Genomic DNA, 23,773 nt, shown 5'->3' on the forward strand with positions numbered 1-23,773 from the left:
AGAGGGATAAAATTAGCAGTTTTATTGAAAAGGAGATCTTGTATATTAGTACAGTATAATTTATAAATATTAAGAAATCTAGCAACATTTGGTAAAGTGTTCGTTGTATTCGTTTATTTACAGATACTTTTTTTTTTTTATCAAAATAGAATATTTCACACACATGCATAATGAATCAAGGTGACCTTTAACCTTAATGTCATAAATGTAACAAAACAGATCTCAATGTAAGATATTAACATCTCTATAACAGAGGAATATATGGCACAGCTGACATAATACAAATATGGCACATGATTTAAAAACGAATATACACCAAATAGCTGAAATAAAAAGTATAAAAATTCTAGAAATTCAAACCTGTTATCTAAACGGAAAATAAATTTAAATATATTTTGATTATGCCACTTCATAAGTTAAACTAAAAAAAAAAACCTTCAGCATAATAATTTGGTGGTGGACCTGAATTTGTGTACTGGCCTTGCAGTATCAACAATCTAACTACAAAATCAAGCAGTCTATGAATTGGCTACAGCAATTAAATCAATCACATAGGCACATCACAGGATTAAAAGCAAATTAAATACATGAAGAAAAGCCATACAAAGACTGGTGTACACAAAGATGAGGGGTGAAGAATGTATGAGGAATACAAATGAATGATATCACAAATGTAATGGAATTCACAAATGTGCTGTAAGTCTCCTTAGCCTTTGGTGTTTGATCGGCCTGGACCAAGTTGTATATAATCTCCAGATCTTCTACCGGATGCAAAGTTACAGTATTCACAATATCCGGGGGGTCCTGTTTTTCCTGGGGGACCGGCACTGCCTGGCTGACCATGGGCTCCGGGGTTTCCCCTTTCTCCAGGGCGACCCATAACCCCCTCGCCTGGAGGTCCAGGAGGACCTAGAATGTCAAAATGAAAGTAAAACATCTGACACAAATGTAATGATATACATGTATGTGAATAACAGGTACATTTTACGGAGTGATGTATACCTGGGATTCCAGGGTTCCCTTGTTTGCCCTGAATTCCTTCCCCAATTTCTCCCCTGTCTCCTTTCACACCCTCAGGTCCCGCAGGACCTTGAGGTCCCATGGGGCCTGGAAGTCCTGGCATGCCGGCATAACCACGCTCACCCGTTGGTCCAGGTAACCCACGCTCACCTGTAAATAAAAAATAGATTGGGATTGGATCATGTACATATATAACTAAACTAACTCTAAAGAATGAAAACCCGATTTTTACTATAATTCACATGTTCGTTTGCGCACCTTGAGCGCCCACCCGGCCTGGAGATCCCTGAGCTCCTGGTTTCCCAACGCCCGGGGGCCCGGGCGGTCCTCGAAGTCCGGCGACCAATTCATCAAAGTTTTCTGAAACGAGATTATTTATATTAAACATTATTTTTCTCTTAAAAGTTGAACAATTTACACATTTTTTTTCATCAGATAATGAAAACCGATTATTTTCAGTGAGCGTCTCTATAGGGATCTAACTTTCACGTATTGATTTTGGGGATCGAGTTGTTTCTATTTGCTGCGTTAAAATTTTGAAATTATCCGAAATATCCTACACGTTATAATTAATTCTCCACCAGTTATATCATACGTTATTATTAATTCTTTATAAGTAATATCGTACGGTATCATTAATTCTCCAGAAGTAATATCCTATGGTATAATTAATTCGCCAACAGTTATATTCTACGTTTAAATTAATTCTCTACAAGTAACAACCGAATCTTTTTTTAATGGTTTTAAAATTATATACTGTGAAAAACATCCTCATAATCTCCTGAAAGAAAAGAGAAATCTTTCACATTGGGTTGTTGCATCACAGGCACCTGAATTTTTATCAATCAGTCGCTTAATAAGTCATATATCGAAAAATTCTACCCCTACTATATATAAATACACCTTGTGTATTTATATATAGTAGGGGTAGAATTTCTCGATATATGACTTATTAAGCGACTGATTGATAAAAACTCAGGTGCCTGTGGTTGCATGAACATTATCCCTTCAAGACCACATTATACCGCCTATGAATTCCATTATTTTCGGAAGAAATAAAAGAGCCAAGTTTGAATAAACCTAACAAACCTCTCAGTAGTCTCATACAAAGCTCCCTGATCTCAGACTCTGGAATCATGCGTCCCTTGAAAGAAATATACCAAAACATCAATCTCTATCATAAACATTTGTAAAAATCGTGGGCATATACACAGTAGTCATCAAAAAATAGTTACTGGTAGTCCTGGTTTTCCCGGCATTCCAGGTTGACCTCTGTGACCCGGTGGTCCTTGTTGGCCCGGGGCGCCGGAAATACCAGGAACCCCGGGGGCACCCGTGGACCCAGGTGTACCCCGCTCTCCCGATGGCCCACGCTCTCCTGGCTATTGTTGTAGAAAGGACAGATGCATATCGTTAAAATGCAACGAATAGCATTCGCTTGAAAAATGATCTATAATACTTATTGTACACAACAATCGTGTTCGATTTGTAGATACTTACCATTCCTGTGAGTCCGGGGGCACCTGAGGGGCCCTGAAAAAGGGACGGTACAGGAGAATTAAAGCCTGATTAAGGCACATGAACGCCATACAATATACGATACTTTTTAAGCAAGATTATGGTAGAAATCTTCAGAAAAATATTTGACACATTATATAATGATTTATTATTAAGATATAGCCAACCAAAACTAATTCTGTGTCACAAGGTTCGGATTTGCGATATGGCGGAATAATTGTTTTGTGTAAATTCATGACAGTTATCAAGCTTTATAAAGGATCGAGAAATATAAAACTAACCGATAAATCAGGGTAAAATATATCTATATAGAATGTTGCTTCATTTTCCAAAATTATGTTTTGCTTGGTTGGCCAGTTGTAAAAACAAAAACGCAACAGTCCACTTTCCAAAAATGCACACTTGTAAACACGCACAATTAATCTAATTCACAGTAAAGATAAGAAACGAAACAGGGAAATAGTCGTTACAAAAAAATCAACCGAAAACAAAGAAAATCAACAAACTTGGCACTTTGCCGGTCAGCACTTTACAGCATGCCTCTAGATCTACACACTTACCACAATACAGAGTATACCGGGGGGTAACAATCCAGATGAAGAAAGCCCCATGCAAAGGAAGGGAGGGATACAAGCTATGTCTTTTAGGAACAGAATATACACGACAACGTTAAGAATATCTTAACGTGGATATAACTGTTACTGTTAGAACACGGGTAATATTGTTAGGGTATTTTTTTTTTACTTTTATAGAAAGGGTAAAATAAAACAAAAAATCGAAAATAAATGTAACTAATGGAAAACAACAAGCAGGAATGACGAGGAACGACACAATGCAGCTATTCTCTACATGAAGTAACTTCTGACCTAGCATCTGGCTTTGATGACGTCATCTGGATTCTTACCGGATATCCTTGCCGCTGGTGACAACTTACCGGGGCACCACTTGGACCAAACATGCTGCTATCTGACATACCACCGCCAATTATAGATTTCTGCAACAAAATGTGAGTACATTATAAACATGCAATGCATATTTTGTAAATAAATGAAATAACACAAAAGAATAAATTAGTTATACAAAAGAAGAGAATTTTTTGATAACCAAACAATATGTTTACCACATCAAACGAAGGTCCTGGAGGTCCGGGGGGACCCTGTGAACGAAGAAAAGACATTAAGTTACAAACGTCACGGAAACTTAATGAGTTTGCAGGGTTTGAGTGGAAGCATAATTATGTTTTTTTGGAATCATAAGTAGCCCACGGAAATTCTAATTGTTGTATTAGCCCAAGTCAATGATATCAAAGTTTGTTACCAGTTAAAAGGAAACACAACACGATATTTTAGATGAAATAGCGAAACATTTGTTTTATTAAACTTTTGATTCAAACGTAATACGTAGGAGTGAACAGAAGATGCAAAAGGAGGTATACTTTGCAGTGTACTTACAGGAGGTCCGGGTTGTCCAATCGGACCAATAGGTCCCATAGGACCGGATATTCCTTGAGTCCCTGGTTGTCCCTGCAAATAATGAACATTAAAATCACACCCAAGTATAGATAGCCATAGCCTTATTGTAGAGGCTATCGAGCATTTTAGAAATATCAAAGGTTAAATATTATTGTTTATTAAATAATCGTAAACAGGGAAATCGCATAATTATTCGTAATGAACAAAAGTATTACTTACCGGTCTTCCGTCTTTTCCTGGCTCCCCGCGAGGACCCGGGGCACCTGCCACTCCTTGATCTCCCTGTAAAGAATTCAAGATAAAGTCTGAAGTTGGCCGGCTCTTATTTTTAGTTTTATTCTTTTTCTTTTTGTTTTTCTTCAGACCCTTCCTATGAAAACTTTCTACACAACAGATGCACAAAATGAGGACCAAGCAAAGGACAGTCTGCGCGCGGACCCACATTTTATTTTGAATGGAGACGAGGAGGTGAGGATTTGAAGTAATCCCGATTGACCAGACAGTGTGGTTTTATAGGAAGTCTTGGGGATGGATTAGAGGAGAAAGAGGGATGTTAAATTCATGTCAATTAAAGAGATATTATCTCAAAGGAAAGATTCAAATCTACTAGATATACAGTGAAATCTGGCCACGTTCAACCCTCTCTTTGGTTTCATTCCCATCCCTTAGTTTCATGTTCATTAAATGTATCTCTCAAAAATGCCAGTCGGGTAAAAAAGTCATATATTTAATCTTTAATTCTGAGTCTCCTTTATTCATCAAAATTAGATTTTACAAATATTGCATCAGTCATATATATATATATATAGGTCTACACAATACTATGTATCTCTCAAAAATGCCAGTCGGGTAAAAAAGTCATATATTTAATCTTTAATTCTGAGTGTCCTTTATTCATCAAAATTAGATTTTACAAATATTGCATCAGTCATATATATATATAGGTCTACACAATACTGCTATCCTGCTCGGTGTAAGCATATTTTATGCTGTTTCTATGACACAGATTCGTTACCTGCATGCCGTCCATGCCTGGGTCGCCATGGCTACCTTTCAGTCCGGGAACTCCCTAAAATAAAATAACAACACATAAGTTATAATAGACATGCATAGTCTTTAGCATCTTCGCTAGCCAAAGGTTTACAATATACTCCGCTCCTAGCGAAGATGAGTCTTTAGAAATTCTAGAACTTGTGATAAACAGTACATGAATAGTTTTTAAAAAATGACAAAGATATACAATATACGCGATTGAAATATATTCTTATACAAGCAAGCATAAATTCCTTGTCTATTAATTATGAATAGTGTGTTTTTTATATTAATTTATTAAATATGTCAAAATAAGACTCGGATCTTTGTTCTATTTTTTACTTTATCCGGACTTGGGTGATAGAATCCATTTTTCTTAATCGTCTAAAACAACATACGGTTTCGGTATTATAAATATTTCGATCCATCTTAATTTTTGGCTTAGATCTAAAAGATATGACTATTTACAGAATTTCATTCATGGAATCTTGGAGGATACGCTCGATTTAGATCTGGTATGTTGGTATAGTTTTCATTTTCACTCAAACGTTAAAATGGAACAACATTTGTACAATTGCAGAGAACGTTCCGATGTGAAGATAAGTATGTTACCTAATTACCTACAGATCCCGAACGCAATTACAAACCTTTGATCTCGCTGCAGGTGCGACTGCTGTGTGAACACATCAAAGAGACAACCGTTTTGCAGCGAAAGGAATGCATTGATTTGACAAGGGCAATATGTGAAAGTCGTGTTCAGATATTTATCAAATCGCTCTTATACATAAAACTCAACATCTTGTATCAATGATTGCTAAGCATATTTTTACGATTGTTTTACACAACTTGATTTAGTAGAGACCACCCGAAAGTATTGACTGGGACTTCCTACACACCCGACCCTCGATAATGTAATTCTATATGCGTCATATGAATTTTGTTGGAAATAAAGTAAACTCTTTGTTTCTAATTGAGTAAATAATGTACTTCTGTATATATTTTAAACTCCTTATTTTACGCGAGTACTGATTTCCGCAATTCCAGTGTTTTGTATCAATCTCATATTCTTCAAAGCTGTATGAAAAATAGTTTTATAATAATTTTAAAATCCGCGAGGGTTGCTTCTCGCGATTTTACGCCGATATAAATTCCTCGCGTTTATTAAATAAGGAATTTACAGTATTTCTGACAAATTCGGTGATATCTATTATCCAGAAAGGGGATGAATTCTTCGAAATTACAGTTAACGGCACATCAATTATCGAAAAACTTATACATGTAACGGTAAGTACACAGAAAGCTGAATACGTTATGTGTAAGATTTACCGGTAAACTAGGTGAAATGCGTAACTAACAGGTTAATCACGTTATACATAAAACTTACCGGTAACCCTCTTGGTCCCACATCTCCCGGGTCACCTTGATCCCCCATTTCTCCCTGGGTAAGTATATAAAGAAAATAGAAAATAAGTACTGCAGATAACATTTTTCTGTTATCTCGCAAATTCAACAGGAAATTGGTTTTAATAATACTTACCGGTCTCCCGGGCTGTCCGGGCTCTCCTGGTATCCCGGGGCTACCCTGAATTTAACGGGGGTAAATTGTCAGATACAAAGTATATATCACATTAGGTCATTATAATAGCATAGCTTACACTGAATCTCAGAAATTCTTATTTTTTCTGACAAATTATTTGAATTTCTACCACCGATTCAACCTATATTTGTGGATCTTACGGGAACTCCGGAACGTCCGTCCTTTCCTGGGGGTCCTGGCTGTCCATTTATTCCCTAAGAACAAACACAAAGCTAGGTTAAAACAGAGCAGGCCATTGGACAAATAGGTAGTCGGTGTATGTTACCCAACAATATTTATTCTCCCCGTTTCGTTACTCTTATAGTTATCAGATTTTACCTGTTCGCCTCTGTATTTGTAATCATAATCCAGGATTGCGTTCTATGTAAAAATGGGAAAAAAGAATGTCAATAAAATCGGCAATGCGATGTTTTATTATTTAAAGCACGAAATTTACATTGTCAAAATAAGAACAACTGAGAGAGAGAGAGAGGGAGAGAGAGAGAGAGAGAGAGAGAGAGAGAGAGAGAGAGAGAGAGAGAGATTATACGTACCGGATCGTCACTCATGAACGGGGAGTATGCAGGTCCCGGGGGGCCGGGTTTCCCAGGTTGTCCCTGAAAAATAACGTTAAAAATCATACTTATAACAGTTTTAAAACTATATTAGCGAAAGAGAGAGATATATGTGTAGGCCCAACGAGAGGAATAGATGACGTTCTGTGGAAGACTTACCGGTTCTCCAGGCTCTCCTTTCTCTCCACGTTCGCCATGTTTACCGTGTTTTCCCTGTCAAATCAAATTTTTCGTTATTTGAACAAACGGTATATATGTGGCAAAATGACTAGTTTTTTTTACCATAAAAAAGAGGAAAAAAAAATCAAAGAATCAAATGATGAGCCGAAAACTGACCGGAACTCCGTCTTTCCCGGGGATTCCGTCCGCCCCTGAGTCGCCCTTTGGTCCCTATGAATAAAACAAACCAGAATGCATAAATCATAGCATACTTTTGATTTATGCTTAATACAGAAAAATGCACATTACTCTTCCACTCACCATTTTCCCGTCTCTTCCGGGGATTCCGACCGCTCCTGGCATTCCATCAACTCCCTTCAAATAAGACGTGTTTCCACAATGAGATATAGCTCATATATAGAATATTCAAATTTTGTGTGCAAAAATTTATTTAAAGTATACGTAAAATTTGGAATATGTAACTCACTGGTCTCCCATCGTTTCCGGACGGCCCCTGTTCTCCCCGCTCTCCGGACTCCCCCTAAAACACGGGGACACAATTAACAATACATACCGGAAGTTTGCTGTATGAGGGTTATTAAAAAAGTTTGTAGACAATTACGTTTTTGTCATTTTAAATGTGTTCATAAATAAATATTGTAAATCTTAATCTTTGTCAAAAATTTCAAAACCAAACTAAAGTGGGTTTGAATATTTTCCATAGAAATAAACTAAAATTTTAATGTATCAAAGGGTCGCGGAAAGTACGCACGACCCAGCGTAAAAATTGTCCAAACTTTGTAATTGAGTTTTTAGATATGAATTTTTACAGTTTTTTTAAAACATTTCAAAATTTCATAATCTTCTATCGTGCTGTAGTCTGTATGGTGTACATCATTTTCATACGTCATTTGAAGCTATTTTCAAACTAGCAGACGACTTTTAAAAGATATTACGGCAAGAACACGTCTTTAAAAACCTATATATACGTGTGTGTATTTTTGTTTCATTTGGCTTACTTACCCTGTCCCCTCTTAGACCCTGACTTCCTTTCTCTCCGGGCAAACCCTGTAAATATAACAAAATACATGTATGCCAAATTATCCATTAAGTTTAAAAGCACAAAGAGATTTTTTTTTGTATTTTGGTTTCATTCGCAAAATTAAATTTTCTAGAATATATATTAAAAACAGTATTCTTCCCTGCATGTGTTTAGCAGTATTCGTAACTTTATTAATGTATTCACTTACAGGTAACCCGGCGTTGCCTTGAATCCCCTGGGGACCCTCCGGCCCGGGAGGTCCCTAATAAATAAAAACAACACCATTCGAAATAATCGTAAACAAAAGAGATAAAATCTTTCAAACGTATGTCATATAGTCTCTCAAAAGTTTCATTACCTGCACTTGTTGAACATTGCCGGCTTTCCCATCAGCAGTTGTAATCTGTAAAAGAGAGAAAAAACTTTATGATGTTCGAATCTGAGAGGGATAAACTGATCAAATATCTCTTGTTTCTCACAACTTGTACAGTTTAGATAACATTTGACTGATGGGTTTTTTGTTTGAAATCTTGTATTTCAAATTCTCGGTGGTGCGAGAACTTTAAAAACTTTAACAAATCACTGACATTCAGTAGGTTGCTAAATTTTAATGAATTTGAACTCGTCATGGGTAGATTATATAACACAATGGTCTGGATCTCATTGACGGGGTTATGATCCTTTAAGACGGGATTCTTACCGATGCGCCCGGTGGGCCGGGGAGTCCTGGAACACCCTGCAAACCTTGGGCCCCTTGTGCCCCCTGAAAAAAAAACATCCATAAGTTGTTAATCGATGATTTTATCACTTTTATTATTTATGATTTTTTACATAAATTCTAATTTTATATTTCCGACTGCAGATATTATCATTGATTTTTTACGTTAATTTTAATACATATTTTATTATGCACATCACTTTATTTGTTAAGACAGCAGAAACTTAAATTAGTAACCACTATAAGCCTTCTCCATACGGGGGACACATGGTTTGTAACTTACCGGTAGACCAGGCATACCGCTGTCTCCCTTCTCTCCCCTCTCTCCTGGTTTACCCTGTTCAAAGACATAGGTACATGTAATAGGATAAACTGACAACAAGTAATTAACTGAAAACAATATACTTATAGATACATCGATGCCTTTTATGATACGATCAACAGATGATATTAACCAAGGGTGAAATAATCTTTATGAGTTTTTTTTTATAATCCAGATTAAATAAAAGCAAGCTGGGGTAATCAGATGAAGAGGTTCAAACTTATGTGAACTTAATTAAACTGTACAAATGTATGTAATTTGAGAGGAATTTTAAAGATCAACATGATGAAAGGATAACGCGTTCTTGATCTGATATCGTAATTTAACCCAAATCTTCTGTATGGAGGAACAACTGGCGTGGAACGATATCTGGGACAGATACCCACACTGGCCAATCCAGACAAAACGCTGATGCACTCGAACATGCATCCCTACATTAACAAACCCACGTCAGGCAATAAGTCAATCTTATTGATGAGTTATCTGTCGGAAATCGAACCTGGTACTGAGTTGCGTGACGGAGGGGTACTCCATCGACCAAGGCTGCGTGAACCGATAGATAAGGGACCTGATCAAAGCGCAGGGACAACTTCTGTGTAAAGGAGGGCCTGTTAACACGGGTATGTTCCGCTTATACCCTCGTTTTCAACATCACGTTTATACAGCCAGTGGGTAAAGAGACATGGTTTTCCCGTCACCGTACATGAATAAAGTGGGTTAATAAGACACCGGATACTCACGTCCTTGCCGGGGCTGCCTTGTTGCCCGGGAACTCCCTGTGGTCCCTGTAAAAAGACCAGCGACCAATTAGCATTCTGTGTTTCGTAATTATGAAAAAAAAATCATTATACCAAAATTTATACCAAGGACAGACACCATTTAACCCCCCCCTCCCCCCCCCCCACCAAACAACCCCAAAAACCAACAACGACCAAAAAAAATCAAACCGACAAAACAAAAACCAACATAAAAAATAGTTTGATATATGTCTATACAGAGTGTAAAAATGTTTTACCAGAGGTCCTGGTTGACCTGGGGGTCCTTGGGGACCTTCAACTCCTTCAGGTCCTTGAACCTAAAATGAAACAACAGATTGTTGTATTGTATATTGTAAATGTAATTCATGATCGTTCATATTTTTGAGTTTAATTTGAGTTGAAAAGTAGCAGCAAACTCCACACTGACAAAACACGTGAGACTTACGCTTTCTCCGGGGGGTCCGGCAGGGCCGGGGGAACCAGTTTCTCCCCTCTCTCCCCGTGGTCCCTGCAACAATTTGAATTCATAACATAAATATAAGCTACATATATATGGTCTGTCATGAAACTAAAAATGAAGACACAGTTGAATTCATAATATAAAGAATTGTAGACTGACCTCTTCTCCCTGCAGTCCTCTTGGTCCAACACTTCCATCTTTTCCTGGCTTGCCCTAAAAACAATTAAAAATTTTTCACAAAGGTTTTCCATAAATAAAAACAGACTTCCTTCTGGATTCTGATATCATTACAAACTCACAGGCTCTCCGGCGCTTCCGTCCTTTCCATTCAAGCCTCGTTCTCCCCTCTCTCCGGGCTGACCCTGACCTCCCAGCTGTCCGGGTTTACCGGGCTCTCCAGGTCGTCCCTGAATTAAGTAAAAAAACCACATACATGTATTATAAAGTAATATACAAATGATGATTTTTGTTTCCATTACCTAAATATAACTTTGAAATTCAATTTCCATTAAATTAATTCGTACGTCGTTTCCGTTTTTTCCTGCCGGTCCTCTTTCTCCCGGAAGTCCATCTTGTCCGGGGGTTCCTGGTTTGCCGGGAAGACCGGAAACTCCTTGTTTTCCCTTTTGAATCAAATAAGTTTATCAACATCTCTTTTTATACTGAGAAAAAATTTAAATTGATACAGAGAGAGAGAGAGAGAGAGAGAGAGAGAAATAGAGAGAGAGAGAGAGAGAAAGAGAGAGAGAGACGTACTGGGATTCCGTTTTTTCCGGGCGGACATTGGGTGGGACACTTTGATCCTCCACGTTGTTGCTGGAGAATTGGAAATGTTACTGGCGATCAAAGAAACATAGATGTGTGTTATGGTTAAGTGCAGTGAGAACAAGCCAACACAAGCGTAAGTCGGTGAGTGACAGCCCGCCACCAAGTGCACTCAACAGAAGGAGACCTCTCTCAGTTTATTAAAGCCAACATTCACCGAACGAAAAAGAGTTCCAATTGGTTAATGGAAATCTAATATCACGTAATTTTAACTGTTTATTAGCAGAGCGATGTTGTGAAAAGAAAAGTTTGCAGTAGAATGTTGGCTTTATATATACTACAACAGACGATACGTTTGTATTTTACTTTTATCATGTAATATTATTTTTAAACTGTTGTATTAGCTCCATTCTTTATGATTAAAAAACTTCACAACAAAATTAATCAATATTTTAGTAATTTAATTGTAAATCTGTAAAAACTGTACAGGTTAGATTTGTTTATTTAACATGTATAGACGTTTTTCCAGCATTGTTAGTAAAAGCTCTTTACGCCTACCTTGTCTGCCAACATGATATCCTTGTATGTCTGCAGAAAAACATGAAACGGGCCTGAATACATCAGTCTAACACAGAAGGTCCGCAACAAAAATTGAAACGGGACACAGTGCAAATCAACCATCACATCTATCTCAAATTTTTAGATATGATTTGTTATGCTACAAACTATTATCAAGTAAATAAAATTTCCATAAACTTTTAATTTTGGGTATTTCCCTATATCTATCTTGATACAGAGCTCTTCTTCTTAAGGAGACCAAAACAGTATGAAAATGGCCACGACTATCAAGCCTTCTTAAAACTACAGTCCTCTATTTTCTGGCACAATTTCAATGCTCAACAAAATAGTTCTGTTTTGAATGAAATTGATGCTACAGCATATGCGGACACTTTCTTCAGTTTGTCAGCTGAGGCTTTAAACTACAACTTTCTAACATGTAGACTGGATTCGATGCTCTAGCATTATTATTACTTGAGAATCGCTGTCGTCAATATCCTCCAACTCCTCGCAGCTGTCCCTGGAGGGCTTGGTGGGATCACAGTGCATAGCTAGCCACTGCAGGTAAAACTGGAAACACAATGGAAACAAAAAGTAACAGACTAATAATAAAATCTGCTCCTCACCCTCCTCCTTTTTCTAAAAATTAAGCGACAATGGCTCAGAACCATCTTACCTTTGGTGTGGTGTGTTTGGAAGTCATTGATTTAGCGACGGTCATGTACCCTATGTTGCTGACGTCAGATGGCGTCATCTGGACGGTCTGTATCCTTGTGCAGTCAATATATAGAGAGGCCTCAGTCTTTTGAACGCTAATCTGCATCTTGTGCCATCCCTTTGTAAACACCTGTAAAAATTGTTCTCCTGTAATATCTCCATGTTTACATAAAATTGAGCTATATCATATATATTCCACTGTCATAATTAAGAACAAGTATGACCTTCGTGTTTACTTACATTTCGCGTGTCTTTTTTGTCGAATTCGACCGTTGTTAGCGTATTGAGAACCTTGTCCCTGTACAAGAGATGAATTTGTCGTAACTCCCCAACAAAGCGCACAGCGAAGTCTGTCTCGCCCTGGGGGTTCGTGATGTCGATCAGGTTCCATGACTCGCGCCTCGTTACACTGGCCAGCTTCAAGGTAACCGATAGAGAGAACTCCGACGGAAACCCGTCCGAAAACAAATTTCTGTAGAATGAGATTCAAATATCTGAACAATATAAATTTATATGGAATTGAATGCAAAATATCTACATTTTCAACTGTCTTTATCTGTGATAACATTACGAATCAATTTTGAACCCTAAAACCCAATAACTTAATAAAACATGAGTGACACAAAATGGGCGTGTCTAATAGCATACTAGTAACCGAAAAACGGTATTGGCTGCGCCGCGTAGTAATACATAGCATATGCTACATTAAAAAATAGTGGTTTTAAAATAATGTTGTTTTAAAGTGTAAAAATTGGAAATAATATAAATATAAGTAATAAGGAATCATTCTTTGAATATTATGAGGTGATAATTTCGATCGGAGAGTCGTCAAATCTATCATAAAGCTCTTCGGGCTTTATTTGATTTGACCACGCCCCGACCAAAATTATCACCTCATAATACTCAAAGAATGATTCCTTATTCCTTAATTAAAACCACACTTGTAGCTGACCTTGTTGGAATGATCAAGTCCCCCCGCTCCGCTCTCCTCCTGAACTCGTAGGATGTCTGTCCCACCTGGGTACCGCTCCTCCTGTCAATCCTCACCCCGATCACTCGCTTAAAGTTGTTGAAGGAGGATATGAAATCATACTCTGTTGATTGCAAACAATACATTATTGTGACAAGGCCATGTCAAGGTCGTTGTTATGAAAATGTAAACAATTCTGGTGTTGACAGATACTAGTAGTTTAGACATGGTTAGGATAAAACATATAATGAGATAAAACTTTATTAAAATGTAGATGAGACTAGGTCATTGGTAAGATATAGATGTGTCAAGGTCGATAGATGGGACAAGGCCGTTATTAAATATTGACAGGACAAGGCCGCTGTGAAAGTAGGAATCAGGCGAGTGTGTCGTTATTTTATTGAAGTGAACGTTGTTGCTCACTATAAGTCGGGTTTTATGATCTGGTTATGACTATATGATTTTATCATGAAATAAAAGTTCAAAGGTCATTAAACATGCTCCCTCACAGCAAGAGGCTGACAGTTTGTATAATCCTACCTGGTGCGTCATCCTTTCCGTATACCGTGTAATCACATTTTGAGCAGTAAGAAGTTGGAATGTCTGTAAAAGAAAAAGAGGAATCTGACGTTTTATGGCACACAAAAACTAGAACGGTTACAGATAATATTTATATCTAAGACATCTGCTTTATTTTGTTATCATCCTCAACTGCAAGCTAAGAGATCTTCTTTGAGGTGCAAACAACATAGTCCCTATAACCCTCTGTTCTTTTAAATAATTCTCTGAGATCAAAGTTTCCATTTGCATTGTTTGATATGTGTTTTTTGAACTTTCCTTTTTAATCCGTTTTACTGTTGAGGTTCGAGACACGGGACAGACAATAGAATGATGCAACTGAAGATTTATTGATTGGAAGCAATTACAAGAATTTTTGCTGACATCCTGCTGTTGATATAAAACGTGTAAAGAGTTGGAAGCCAAGTTACTGCCTATTCTAAACTTTAATGGACCTAGTAGTAATACAGAATTGGCACTTTGCAAAGTTTTACACCAAAGAGATTTTATCGTCTAACCAATGTATGTTTATTACCAAAGCATAATTGTGAAAAGAAACAATAAAACGGCCATAAATTGCCTCCACAATAATACCTTGTTCTACAACATTAATTTTGGTTTACATAAACTATAGGTAATGCCGACAAATGGCTGCTGTTTATTTGTGGGGATGAGTGGGTGTACTATTGTTTTAGGTAGATGTATTTGAAAGGCCACGTGACACCTGTTGGTCTGGGAGGGATGATGCCTGCTGGGGGGATAGAAACCGCATCCCCGTCAGAATGATATACTTGCATCCGACGTGACACCCTTCTTTGGCTGTGCAATTGGCTTGTACTCTGTGACTGATAAAAACATGTCTGCTTCTGATTCATTTCCCAAATTCGAATAATTTCAAAGATCTGCTCGCGAAGATAATCCCAATCTTAATATCATTGAAAAAAGCATGCGTCTTCCAAGGAGCAGTCAATGGAATACTGTTTGGTGCTATAGAGTTACGCTGGAATTTCTTTAGAAAGAAGCACCATTTCTTGTGTTTGACTTTTGATTGACAAGCGAGTCAACAGATAAGTGTTGAGCGGGATTTATCTATGAGAGGCAAAGATCGAGGGGTTTTTCCCGCACTATGACAAAGACCGACATATTCTTTTTGTAAATCGTAAATCATTGAAATCTGTCACTCATGCAATGTTCGACCTTTGTGCAAAAGGTGCGTGGTGCAATAAGGCCCTTTACCCTCCTCCAATGAACACAATAGCGGTTATTGCCATTCTGTCAACTCCATACATCTTGATAACTTATAAATTCTTAGGTGTAAAACACGACTTATCGCATTCTGACGGCCCATCAGGAAACATCCCACCCAGAGTTATGGTCCAAAACAAAACCCCGATCACATCCAATATCAGGCAATGAGACTAGATAGGACTGTTCTTGTAATCGGGCCATCATTGCTCTGACGGGCACCTGTCAAAGGCCCAGGTATCGCAGCGGCTCGCTGGGGGTTTCTGGTTTCAACTTAACACGAAGTTTTTGTAATTTTGTAACAGTATCATCGTATTCCCAAGATTCCAAGAGCAAGTGAGAATTAAACATTTTAAATAGTGTGTACATGAGCAAATTGGGTTGAACAGTAAAGCTCTGTTTCTGAATGGAAAGGCCAACATATTGATACAGGGATACCATTAATACAGCGTATTATACCGTTATAGAGAACTACCAGTTCAAAATCTCGTGGGATCCGTCTATGATCTAATAAATCCTTGAGATACAACATATTTCAGTCAGATTATAATCTTTAAGAGTATTAACCACGTATACTCTTTTCTCTCTCATTCTCGTTCAAAGACAAACTTTATTTCCTGTTTCACTCTTAATGTTTAGAGTGCTGACTTTAGTATTTTTCTAACAAGCAATAACCTTTTAAATTACAAAAAAGAAGACTCTGGCTGAACAAATAATTGAACCACTAAGACAAATGTTTTTTGTTGTGCTCGGGCGTTTGCGGAAAATCACTGGGGATGTTTAGTCTTTGAGTTAACTGGAAGGGCCTATTTACTTAATCTTTGTTAGTTAAAACAATGACATACATCAGTCAAAGATTAAAGTTGTTGACAAGAAAAGAGATGGAGGTTTTTGTCCATCAGGAGACTATATTCCTTTCATACAAAGTTCTAAAACATTGCCTATCTCGATCGTTCTATCACACATTTGCATTAGCATTATATGATATAAAACAGTGGGAATAAAATAGTTCGTGCAAAAAATATTATCCAATCTTGAGATTTTCTTAGATCAAAAAGAGAAACCGCATGATTTTGCTGACTCGAATAGTCCGAAGTAAGTTTCAATGGGGATACTAATCCAATATCTGATTATTATTTTACTGCGAGTTTTAGTCAGCTCAGAAGTGTTTTCATAAACGACTTAACGATATTAATATCATTCGGTGAATCTTCAAGTTAAACTGGGCCAGATAAGAACAAAAGGCTCTGGAAATGGTCCACCGAAGGCAGGATTACAAATCTCACAGTTCTACAATTTTGCTGCATTATATTATGTAATCTCCAATTAGCCTTCTCTATTGAAAAAAGCCTTTGAATCTCTAACGGTGTAAGGATCAAAGTTATGGTTAATTTTAAATTAATTGTCTGGTGTTAATGAACCAACCGCGTCCAGAAGGCATGGGTCATGTGACTTGAATATCATTGCCAAAGTCATAAGACAAATCTGGAAATGAGCCGTTTCAGAAGAACTGTCTTGCATGTACGTATAGTATTTCAAGTTATTAAAGAAAAATATAGAACAGATCATACTTACATAGAATAAATATAGCTGATATAAGCAACCCAGGGTGTGCGGATCGTAATCTTGGCAGCATCGTTCTGAAATAAACGCAACTTTTCAGAATTGTTTGCAAAGTAAAAAGGAACTTGTTTATATATAATCACTTGGTTTTATCCAATTCTCCCATTTTTTCTCGTACGCTGATGTAAACCAATTCTAAGATCTTGCAATCTTTGCAGTGTATCTGATCAAATAATGAGTATAAAAACCCCGAATTTTTGCCCTATGTCATCTGTATTTTAGAGCTCTTCTACAGTTTGGTAATTTTTAATGTTTTACTTGATACAGTCACTCCCATTTAATCTTTGACATCTCTACTTGTTTGAATCGTCAGCTTTTAGTTCACCTATCATTTCTTTCTTATAGTTGAAAATAATACTTTTATTGTTTATAAACTCCTTTTTAAAAAAACGCTGCAAAATACATACATCATACATTGTTCCTAATTTTCTCTAAAGTTATGAAATTTTTTAAAGAAAAAAATTTGAAATATTTTCCGCTTTTTTTTTAAATATACTCACGCAAGTTTTAATAACCACAACGTGGCGGATTAGACATGTGAGTTTGCATGATAAAGTGCAGCGTGATTCTCTCGCTTGTCTTATTTTAACAATTTGAAAAATTATTAATTAAAGATGATAATTCAACTTACGCCGTTAATGGTTTATCCGGAGTTCTTCACCTCTTGTTGGAATCCCTCATCAAAGTCTTTCCAATTCGCAGACGACACAGTCGCTTGCACACTCCTGCGCTTATTCCAGAACGCCTGCTATATACACTCCAGACAGACTCAGGGAGACTCAAACCATTTCCTTAAGATCAGCAATATCTATATAGTCTGTCAAGTATCAAAGAAAACTATAACGTTTTGTAAATGTACTGCCTCTTTGCTATTATGTCCTATTCCTGTCTCTATTGGTAACAGATTTGGGGGATTGTGATTGGACCACCGCGGACTTCAGGGGTACCTACCAGCAGTCAATAACATGGAATTGTTCACATACGTTCCAAGTTCTTATTTTTATCAATGAATGCGAGGACTTCAACCCTTAACTTGTTTCTGATTCTACAGATAGTAAAATACGAAATTCAATGCCACTTACTCGAAGAGACAACCCTCTCCACTCTTATGCATATTCATAAAAAAACTTTAAAACATTACCAAACGATTAACCGCCAAGATAAATCCTTTAAGAAAGTACACACCCAGAGAAAAGTTTTGCTTTTCTAAAATACCAATCCAAAACAGGTGGACGAAGTAAAAAAATCTTTCAATTACCAATTGGATCTCAATAAAAAAAATGGACTAAATTATTTTAAATTGGTATTCAATACGCATTTATTGCATAGGAACCCCTATTTCACACGAAATCAATGCTTACTTTCATTCTTAACTTCCCGTATCAAGCTACAAACGTAAAATTGCAAGTAACATCTGTACATATAAATAAAGTATTCCCAGGGTAAGCCTGGATAGACCTGTTCCCCTATCGCTGGGCAGCTTCGCGTCTGGACATTGGATACCATTTCACGCACCTGACAGTACAAACAACCAATTGTTTTGTGGCGATACATTTTGAAACATCAAAGAAACGCTGGGTAAAAACCTGGATATTTTACAGAAATAAGCCTTGTCAAAACTAATAAATTAGACTATGAACCATATATCCGTTATTTCTTTTTTATTTTAATTTAAAGACAGAAAAATTCCAACAGTCAAGCAATCCGTGCACACCCTCTGTATTAACCGTTTCTTTTGCAACTCTGAACTCTTGCATGGCTAAGATGTTTGCAAATGAGGTGATTTTCTATCTGGGAGCACCTTTGATCTTTGGTAACACCATTGTATTGACAGAGCCGGGGACCTTAGATCTATTGCTGATGGGGTCTCCGTGATTTGACAACATAGACCACCTAAACAATAGCGTACGCGACACGTGACGGATTAAATCTGACGATAGGGCGAAATCGGAATCTGAAGACAATGGCGACTTTGGTCTGAATGGGACAAGATAGGGCGATCCGTGTCGTCTGCTCTGGTACCAAGCCACGACCTCTCTGATCCCCGCAGAATGCGCGGTATGCAGGCTGTACCTGGCAGATCTAGACCGCTAGTCAGAGTACAGGCAAAGTCCAGAAAAGTCTCTCTATTCCTTGGTCAAAAAGTATCGTGGAATCTTGCTGATTGGTGGTCAAGCAAACGAAGGCTTCAAGCTCAAGCATATGAAAGTAACAATGTGTAATAGATTATATTGTGCCCCGGATGTGCAGGTGTTCATCTCAAAAGACCTGTCCATTCCCGTGAATATCAGTTGATTTGACTGCTTTACTTTACTCGCATAATGTCGAGTTAGTTTGCAGTTTGGTGTGAACAAAGACATTAGACATCAAACAAGACATAGGGTGTCTTCATGAGAATTCACATGAAATAGCTTCATATGTTTAGTATCATAATGAGATGCTGTTAATCTTCAGTTTCATTTTAATTGCATCGTTATCTAAGTAACTAAAATCAGAACAAAACTTTGGATGATTTAGTGTTAATCTTTTGTCTGAATCGAAAAACTCGATTTGGGGGTTCACTGAAAATTTAGAAAGAACAATGAGTTAAATGGGTCATATACACAAAAAGAATCACCATAGGACAAGATAATGAGTATGTGAAATATGAATAACCCCATTGATCATTTTATCAATAAGCCCACAGGTGCTTGCTGAGGAACTGACTCGCAGACATTGCAGAACTAATCAGGTGTCATCCTATTGATGCTCCATATCTGTCAGGTCACGTGGACGACAGGGTTAAAACGTCACAATCCCCTACCACAGCTATAGCAGGGCAGACGAATCTTAGTGCACCAAGTAGACATACAGGGATGGGCAATTAACCCAGACTGCATTGTCTTTTGAATTATTAATTGTGAACAGGATGATTTTGATCGTAATTTAAGGTGTCAGAGACAATATCCTAATCTTGGGTTATCAAATGGACGAGGGTTTGTTTCGCTAATGCTCTCATGCCCCGTGAGTTCTGGTCGCATTGTATCGTGGATCCCCACACACTTCGTCTGATAACACTAGTATCTTCTGCATTCAATGCTACTGTTTTATCTACTATGGCTCTTTAACCTATTGCATGTTGTCAAATGAATAAATCTGTCATTTTAAGCTAGGAACTTTATAAATCATTTCACAATCTGCATCTAGAGGTGGTGGCAGTGCATCTACTAATCGGCAATTCGATACATCAATTATGTGATCCCCGTAAACTAGGATTAACTTTTAAATAGATCTTACATGGTCATCCTTTTTAACGATGGCACATAGCCAGTCGGGTTTACTAAATAGTCGAGTGATTTGATTTGTTTAGGAAAGGGTTTTCTGTGGTATTTGATTGCAATCAAAAATAAAACCCGTTTGAAGCCTTCGAGAGTCGTTTTGCTGTCCTCATCAGCGTTAATTGTAAGGAACGTATCGCATTCACAGATTTCTAGTAATTGATTGATTAGTTAATGCCTTTTTTCCAAAAAAGTCTAATAGAGAATCCAAGGAATTCCCTTTTTTCGAGTTTTTTATTCAAACACTTTGTTACACGCCAGCTTTCAAAGACCTTCAATTTTCTATAGCTTTAATGTACATGTTATTCTTAATCTTAATCTCTAGCTCTTTTCATCTTATCTTTACAAATATAATAAACCCACCGTGATTTAGATTTACTAGGATCAGTTCATGCAGAGTAAAGCGCGTGCATGTAGCCGATGAGCGTAGACAAGAATACCTAGACGTATATTGGTGCCAAATTCAGGTCATTCGCTCAAAAATATTCAAAATTAAATACAAGGCTACCTAAAATTACTACCAGGTAGGTGATTATGTAGAAATAAAAAGGTTAGCTCTATTTTATAGCATAAACATTACTACGGATATTAGCTGCTTCAAAACTGTGAATAAAATCAAAATTATAATTTAAAAAATGAAATTGCAAAATTATTAATAAAAAAAAAACATCGATTAAGTGATGAAAAAAAAATGATAAGAACGGTGGGATGTTTTGCTGCAACCAAAGAATTTAAGAAAAGGGTTAGAAAATTGTTCCGATTTGCCATTTGTTGTAATCATGCAACAAGATTTTCTAGATATTTACATGACTATAAAAAAGACATGTATACATGTATAAGGAACGTGTTAACTTTCTAATGTACCATTTATCTCAAATGTTTATTATGCATTATGTTGCATGTTATTTGCAAAATGGAATTGCAAAATTCGTCCCACCCGAAAAGCGTTTCTTTACCAATAGGCGTTGATGCAATTAAAAAATATTTCAATTGTTAAAGTAATATTTCCAAGTACAAGAATAATTTGTAGACAAAAGCATGCAAGGCTTTCAAGTAGGGTAGAATTTCCTCTACAAATTGTTCTAGGGGTCTATAGTGTACAGGTTAATGCCGGGTAGAAACCTTTATAATCTCGCCGGCGTTTATTTGGTTACGAAACATGATGAGATCACATACATGTGTAATTAGACGTTAATCGCTTTGAACATTGCTAACTAATACAACAGTATAGCTTTTCTTAAAAGTATGCCCAGACTGGCAGTTTTTGTCCTAACCATGTCTGCAAGTATTGTCTGCGAATATTGTTGTAGAAAACTTTAGAACAGCGAAGAAACAGACCAAACCTACTTAAGAGAAGATCAATGCGTTTCTGTAGTAAAAAAAATATAGCAGGAGATTTTTCGGCGAGATTACTTTATAGGGGTCTTAAGTCAATTACCGAATGAGGTCGAAGTCAACTGCATGTCCTAATTGTAGACCAAGTGTGCAAATTGGAGCAAAGGAATGGGTCACAAACTGTGGAATGACATGCATGATATCTGATAGGCCTGGTGCAAACTGCATTCTGTAATCTGATGTTGCTTATCTTACTCATTCACAGACAAAAAATTCAAAGATACACATTACCCGTATAGATACTTCATTCATCAAAAATACTGCTTATGCCGGGTATTTGTGTCATCCATTCTTAAAATTAATTCGGATTAATAAGGGAGTATTCGTCCATTCATAATTCATTAATATTTTCTCAGATTCTGTTAGCCGGGGACTGTCGTGTTTGCACGAGATTTTCATGTTTGATAGATTCGCATGCACATGATAGCTGTTTGATTGCAAAGGAGACAAGGACCAGAGATTGCGAGAAACAATGACATGGATTATCCGTTATTGTCAGATGAAAAATGGGTATTTAACAAGCCCAAAATAAATGGATTTTTAACAATAAATATACTAATGCACAAACCATGGACAAATATGCTCACACCGTAAGATGGGGTTTATGATACCGTCAGTTCTTTTTTGCGTCGCGTCTCTGGCTGTTGTTTGAGCATCGTTCTTTGCTTCTGTTAGTTGACATTAGTTGACAAGTTATGTAGAACTTTTGGAATTTCAATAGAATTATGTTGCACGGACGAACAAGTTTTAAAGAAAGCTTCAAATTTATAATTTATGAACTGTTGACGTTGTGTTCTGCGGTGGCCCGGGTTTAGCATTTTGTCAACAATTAACTTTGTGCTTTGTCCTAATTTCAAAATCATTTGCTAATTACTTAAAAAAAAAACGAGGAATGTTTTTGCACGGATGACTTGGCAAATAGGAAAGTGGAACAGAAATAGCAGAAAACGATTACATAGACGTGCAACGTACAATATGAAAGGATTTTTTTCTAAAGACAATTCAAGGTTCATTTAGCGCTTATATTTTGGTGGGTGATCGGAAAAATTAAAAGGGCCGCAAAATACAAATAGGTCTAATTGACTGTAATTCTGGAGTTTTCACTTTAAAGAACTGTCAGAAGGCGATAATCTAGATATCGAATATACCACCAACGTGGCGAATAATTTGTGAGATTCCGCCCCAAATCACAGCGATGGAAGAGAACTCTTCAAGGGTGAAAACTTAACATTTCATTCATAAACCCTCCTGCAATTACTGACACAAGAATCACTCAGCGAAAAGAAAATGATACATCAATTTACAAACACCAAACAGTTGTTAAGCATTTGTCAAACACCAATTTCCTTCAAAACTCCTTTTCTCACATTCTTCAATGATGGAGTCGTGGTGCCTTGTTTAGAGCTCAGATGCTCAGCGCACCCAAAGCATCTGTCCGCAAAACCAAGGCTAGACCACGCTCGGCCGCACTTGGCGGAACAAAAAACTTTAGGATTCTCTTCTTGTACTTTTTAAAATCAAACTTTGTCCAAAGTTACCCGATCATTATAAATTGGGTTGCGATGGAGAAATTTCCTTACCTTTTGTGTGATAGTACTTCCTTCTTGGACCTGATTGCTAGCATATGTTTGACATCAAACTACCAGAAACTGACAGATATTTCTGTGAATGCACGTGTAACCTTCACCGTTAAAAAAAAACAAGAGACAGAAGAGTTTTAAAGGATGAATGAAAATGATGAGAACAAATACCCATCAACTACACAAAATGTTGATGATAAAAAAAGAATGATGAAGATAGCTGATTCAATAAATGAAGGCAAGCGGTACGATAAACTACTTGTCCATCCATCATCCTTGTAGGTCAGCCATTATATAACGAGAAAGAAGTCGAATAGTAATAGGCATTGTCACTAACCATTATCTACAGAGGGCTAAACATTCCTGGAAAGATACTGAAACTTTCAGGACAAA

General features: G+C 37.1%; 1 protein-coding gene across 2 annotated transcripts; it reads right to left on the bottom strand.

The window, feature by feature from the left end:
• Positions 1-7: 7 nt before the first annotated feature.
• Positions 8-18,068, bottom strand: LOC105326709 (collagen alpha-1(IX) chain). 2 transcript variants are annotated; one of them, XM_020066562.3, is made up of 40 exons: positions 17,720-18,068; positions 17,041-17,105; positions 14,203-14,265; positions 13,645-13,786; positions 12,933-13,164; positions 12,652-12,822; positions 12,450-12,545; positions 11,976-12,005; positions 11,409-11,468; positions 11,177-11,275; positions 10,952-11,059; positions 10,812-10,865; positions 10,638-10,700; positions 10,450-10,509; positions 10,175-10,219; positions 9,396-9,449; positions 9,095-9,157; positions 8,753-8,797; positions 8,603-8,656; positions 8,376-8,420; positions 7,840-7,893; positions 7,674-7,727; positions 7,530-7,583; positions 7,353-7,406; positions 7,173-7,235; positions 6,958-6,999; positions 6,780-6,833; positions 6,580-6,624; positions 6,427-6,480; positions 5,026-5,079; positions 4,230-4,292; positions 3,990-4,061; positions 3,659-3,694; positions 3,443-3,532; positions 2,521-2,553; positions 2,256-2,402; positions 2,110-2,164; positions 1,279-1,380; positions 1,003-1,170; positions 8-909 (listed from the first exon to the last, which is right to left on the bottom strand). In XM_020066562.3, the coding sequence occupies exons 2-40, from the start codon at positions 17,099-17,101 to the stop codon at positions 707-709; spliced, it is 3,042 nt and encodes a 1,013-aa protein (XP_019922121.3). In that variant the 5' UTR covers positions 17,102-17,105; positions 17,720-18,068; the 3' UTR covers positions 8-706. The 2 variants fall into 2 exon arrangements, with proteins under 2 accessions (XP_019922121.3, XP_011425183.3); XM_011426881.4 differs by having other exon boundaries at positions 3,473-3,532; positions 17,720-18,062.
• Between the last annotated feature and the right edge of the window lie 5,705 nt (positions 18,069-23,773).

This window comes from Magallana gigas, chromosome 7 (assembly GCF_963853765.1).
Source record: "Magallana gigas chromosome 7, xbMagGiga1.1, whole genome shotgun sequence".
NCBI classification, from domain to species: domain Eukaryota; kingdom Metazoa; phylum Mollusca; class Bivalvia; order Ostreida; family Ostreidae; genus Magallana; species Magallana gigas.

Bases quoted from the DNA above. Each gene is read 5' to 3' on its own strand.
- LOC105326709 (XM_020066562.3), bottom strand. From the start codon at position 17,101: ATGCTGCCAAGATTACGATCCGCACACCCTGGGTTGCTTATATCAGCT. The intron at 9,450-10,174 runs GTGAGTATCCGG...GTCTTTGAACAG, and splicing joins AAGGCAGCCCCGGCAAGGAC to GGTAAACCAGGAGAGAGGGG. The intron at 2,554-3,442 runs GTAAGAATCCAG...TCCCTTTTTCAG, and splicing joins ACCAGCGGCAAGGATATCCG to GGCCCCTCAGGTGCCCCCGG.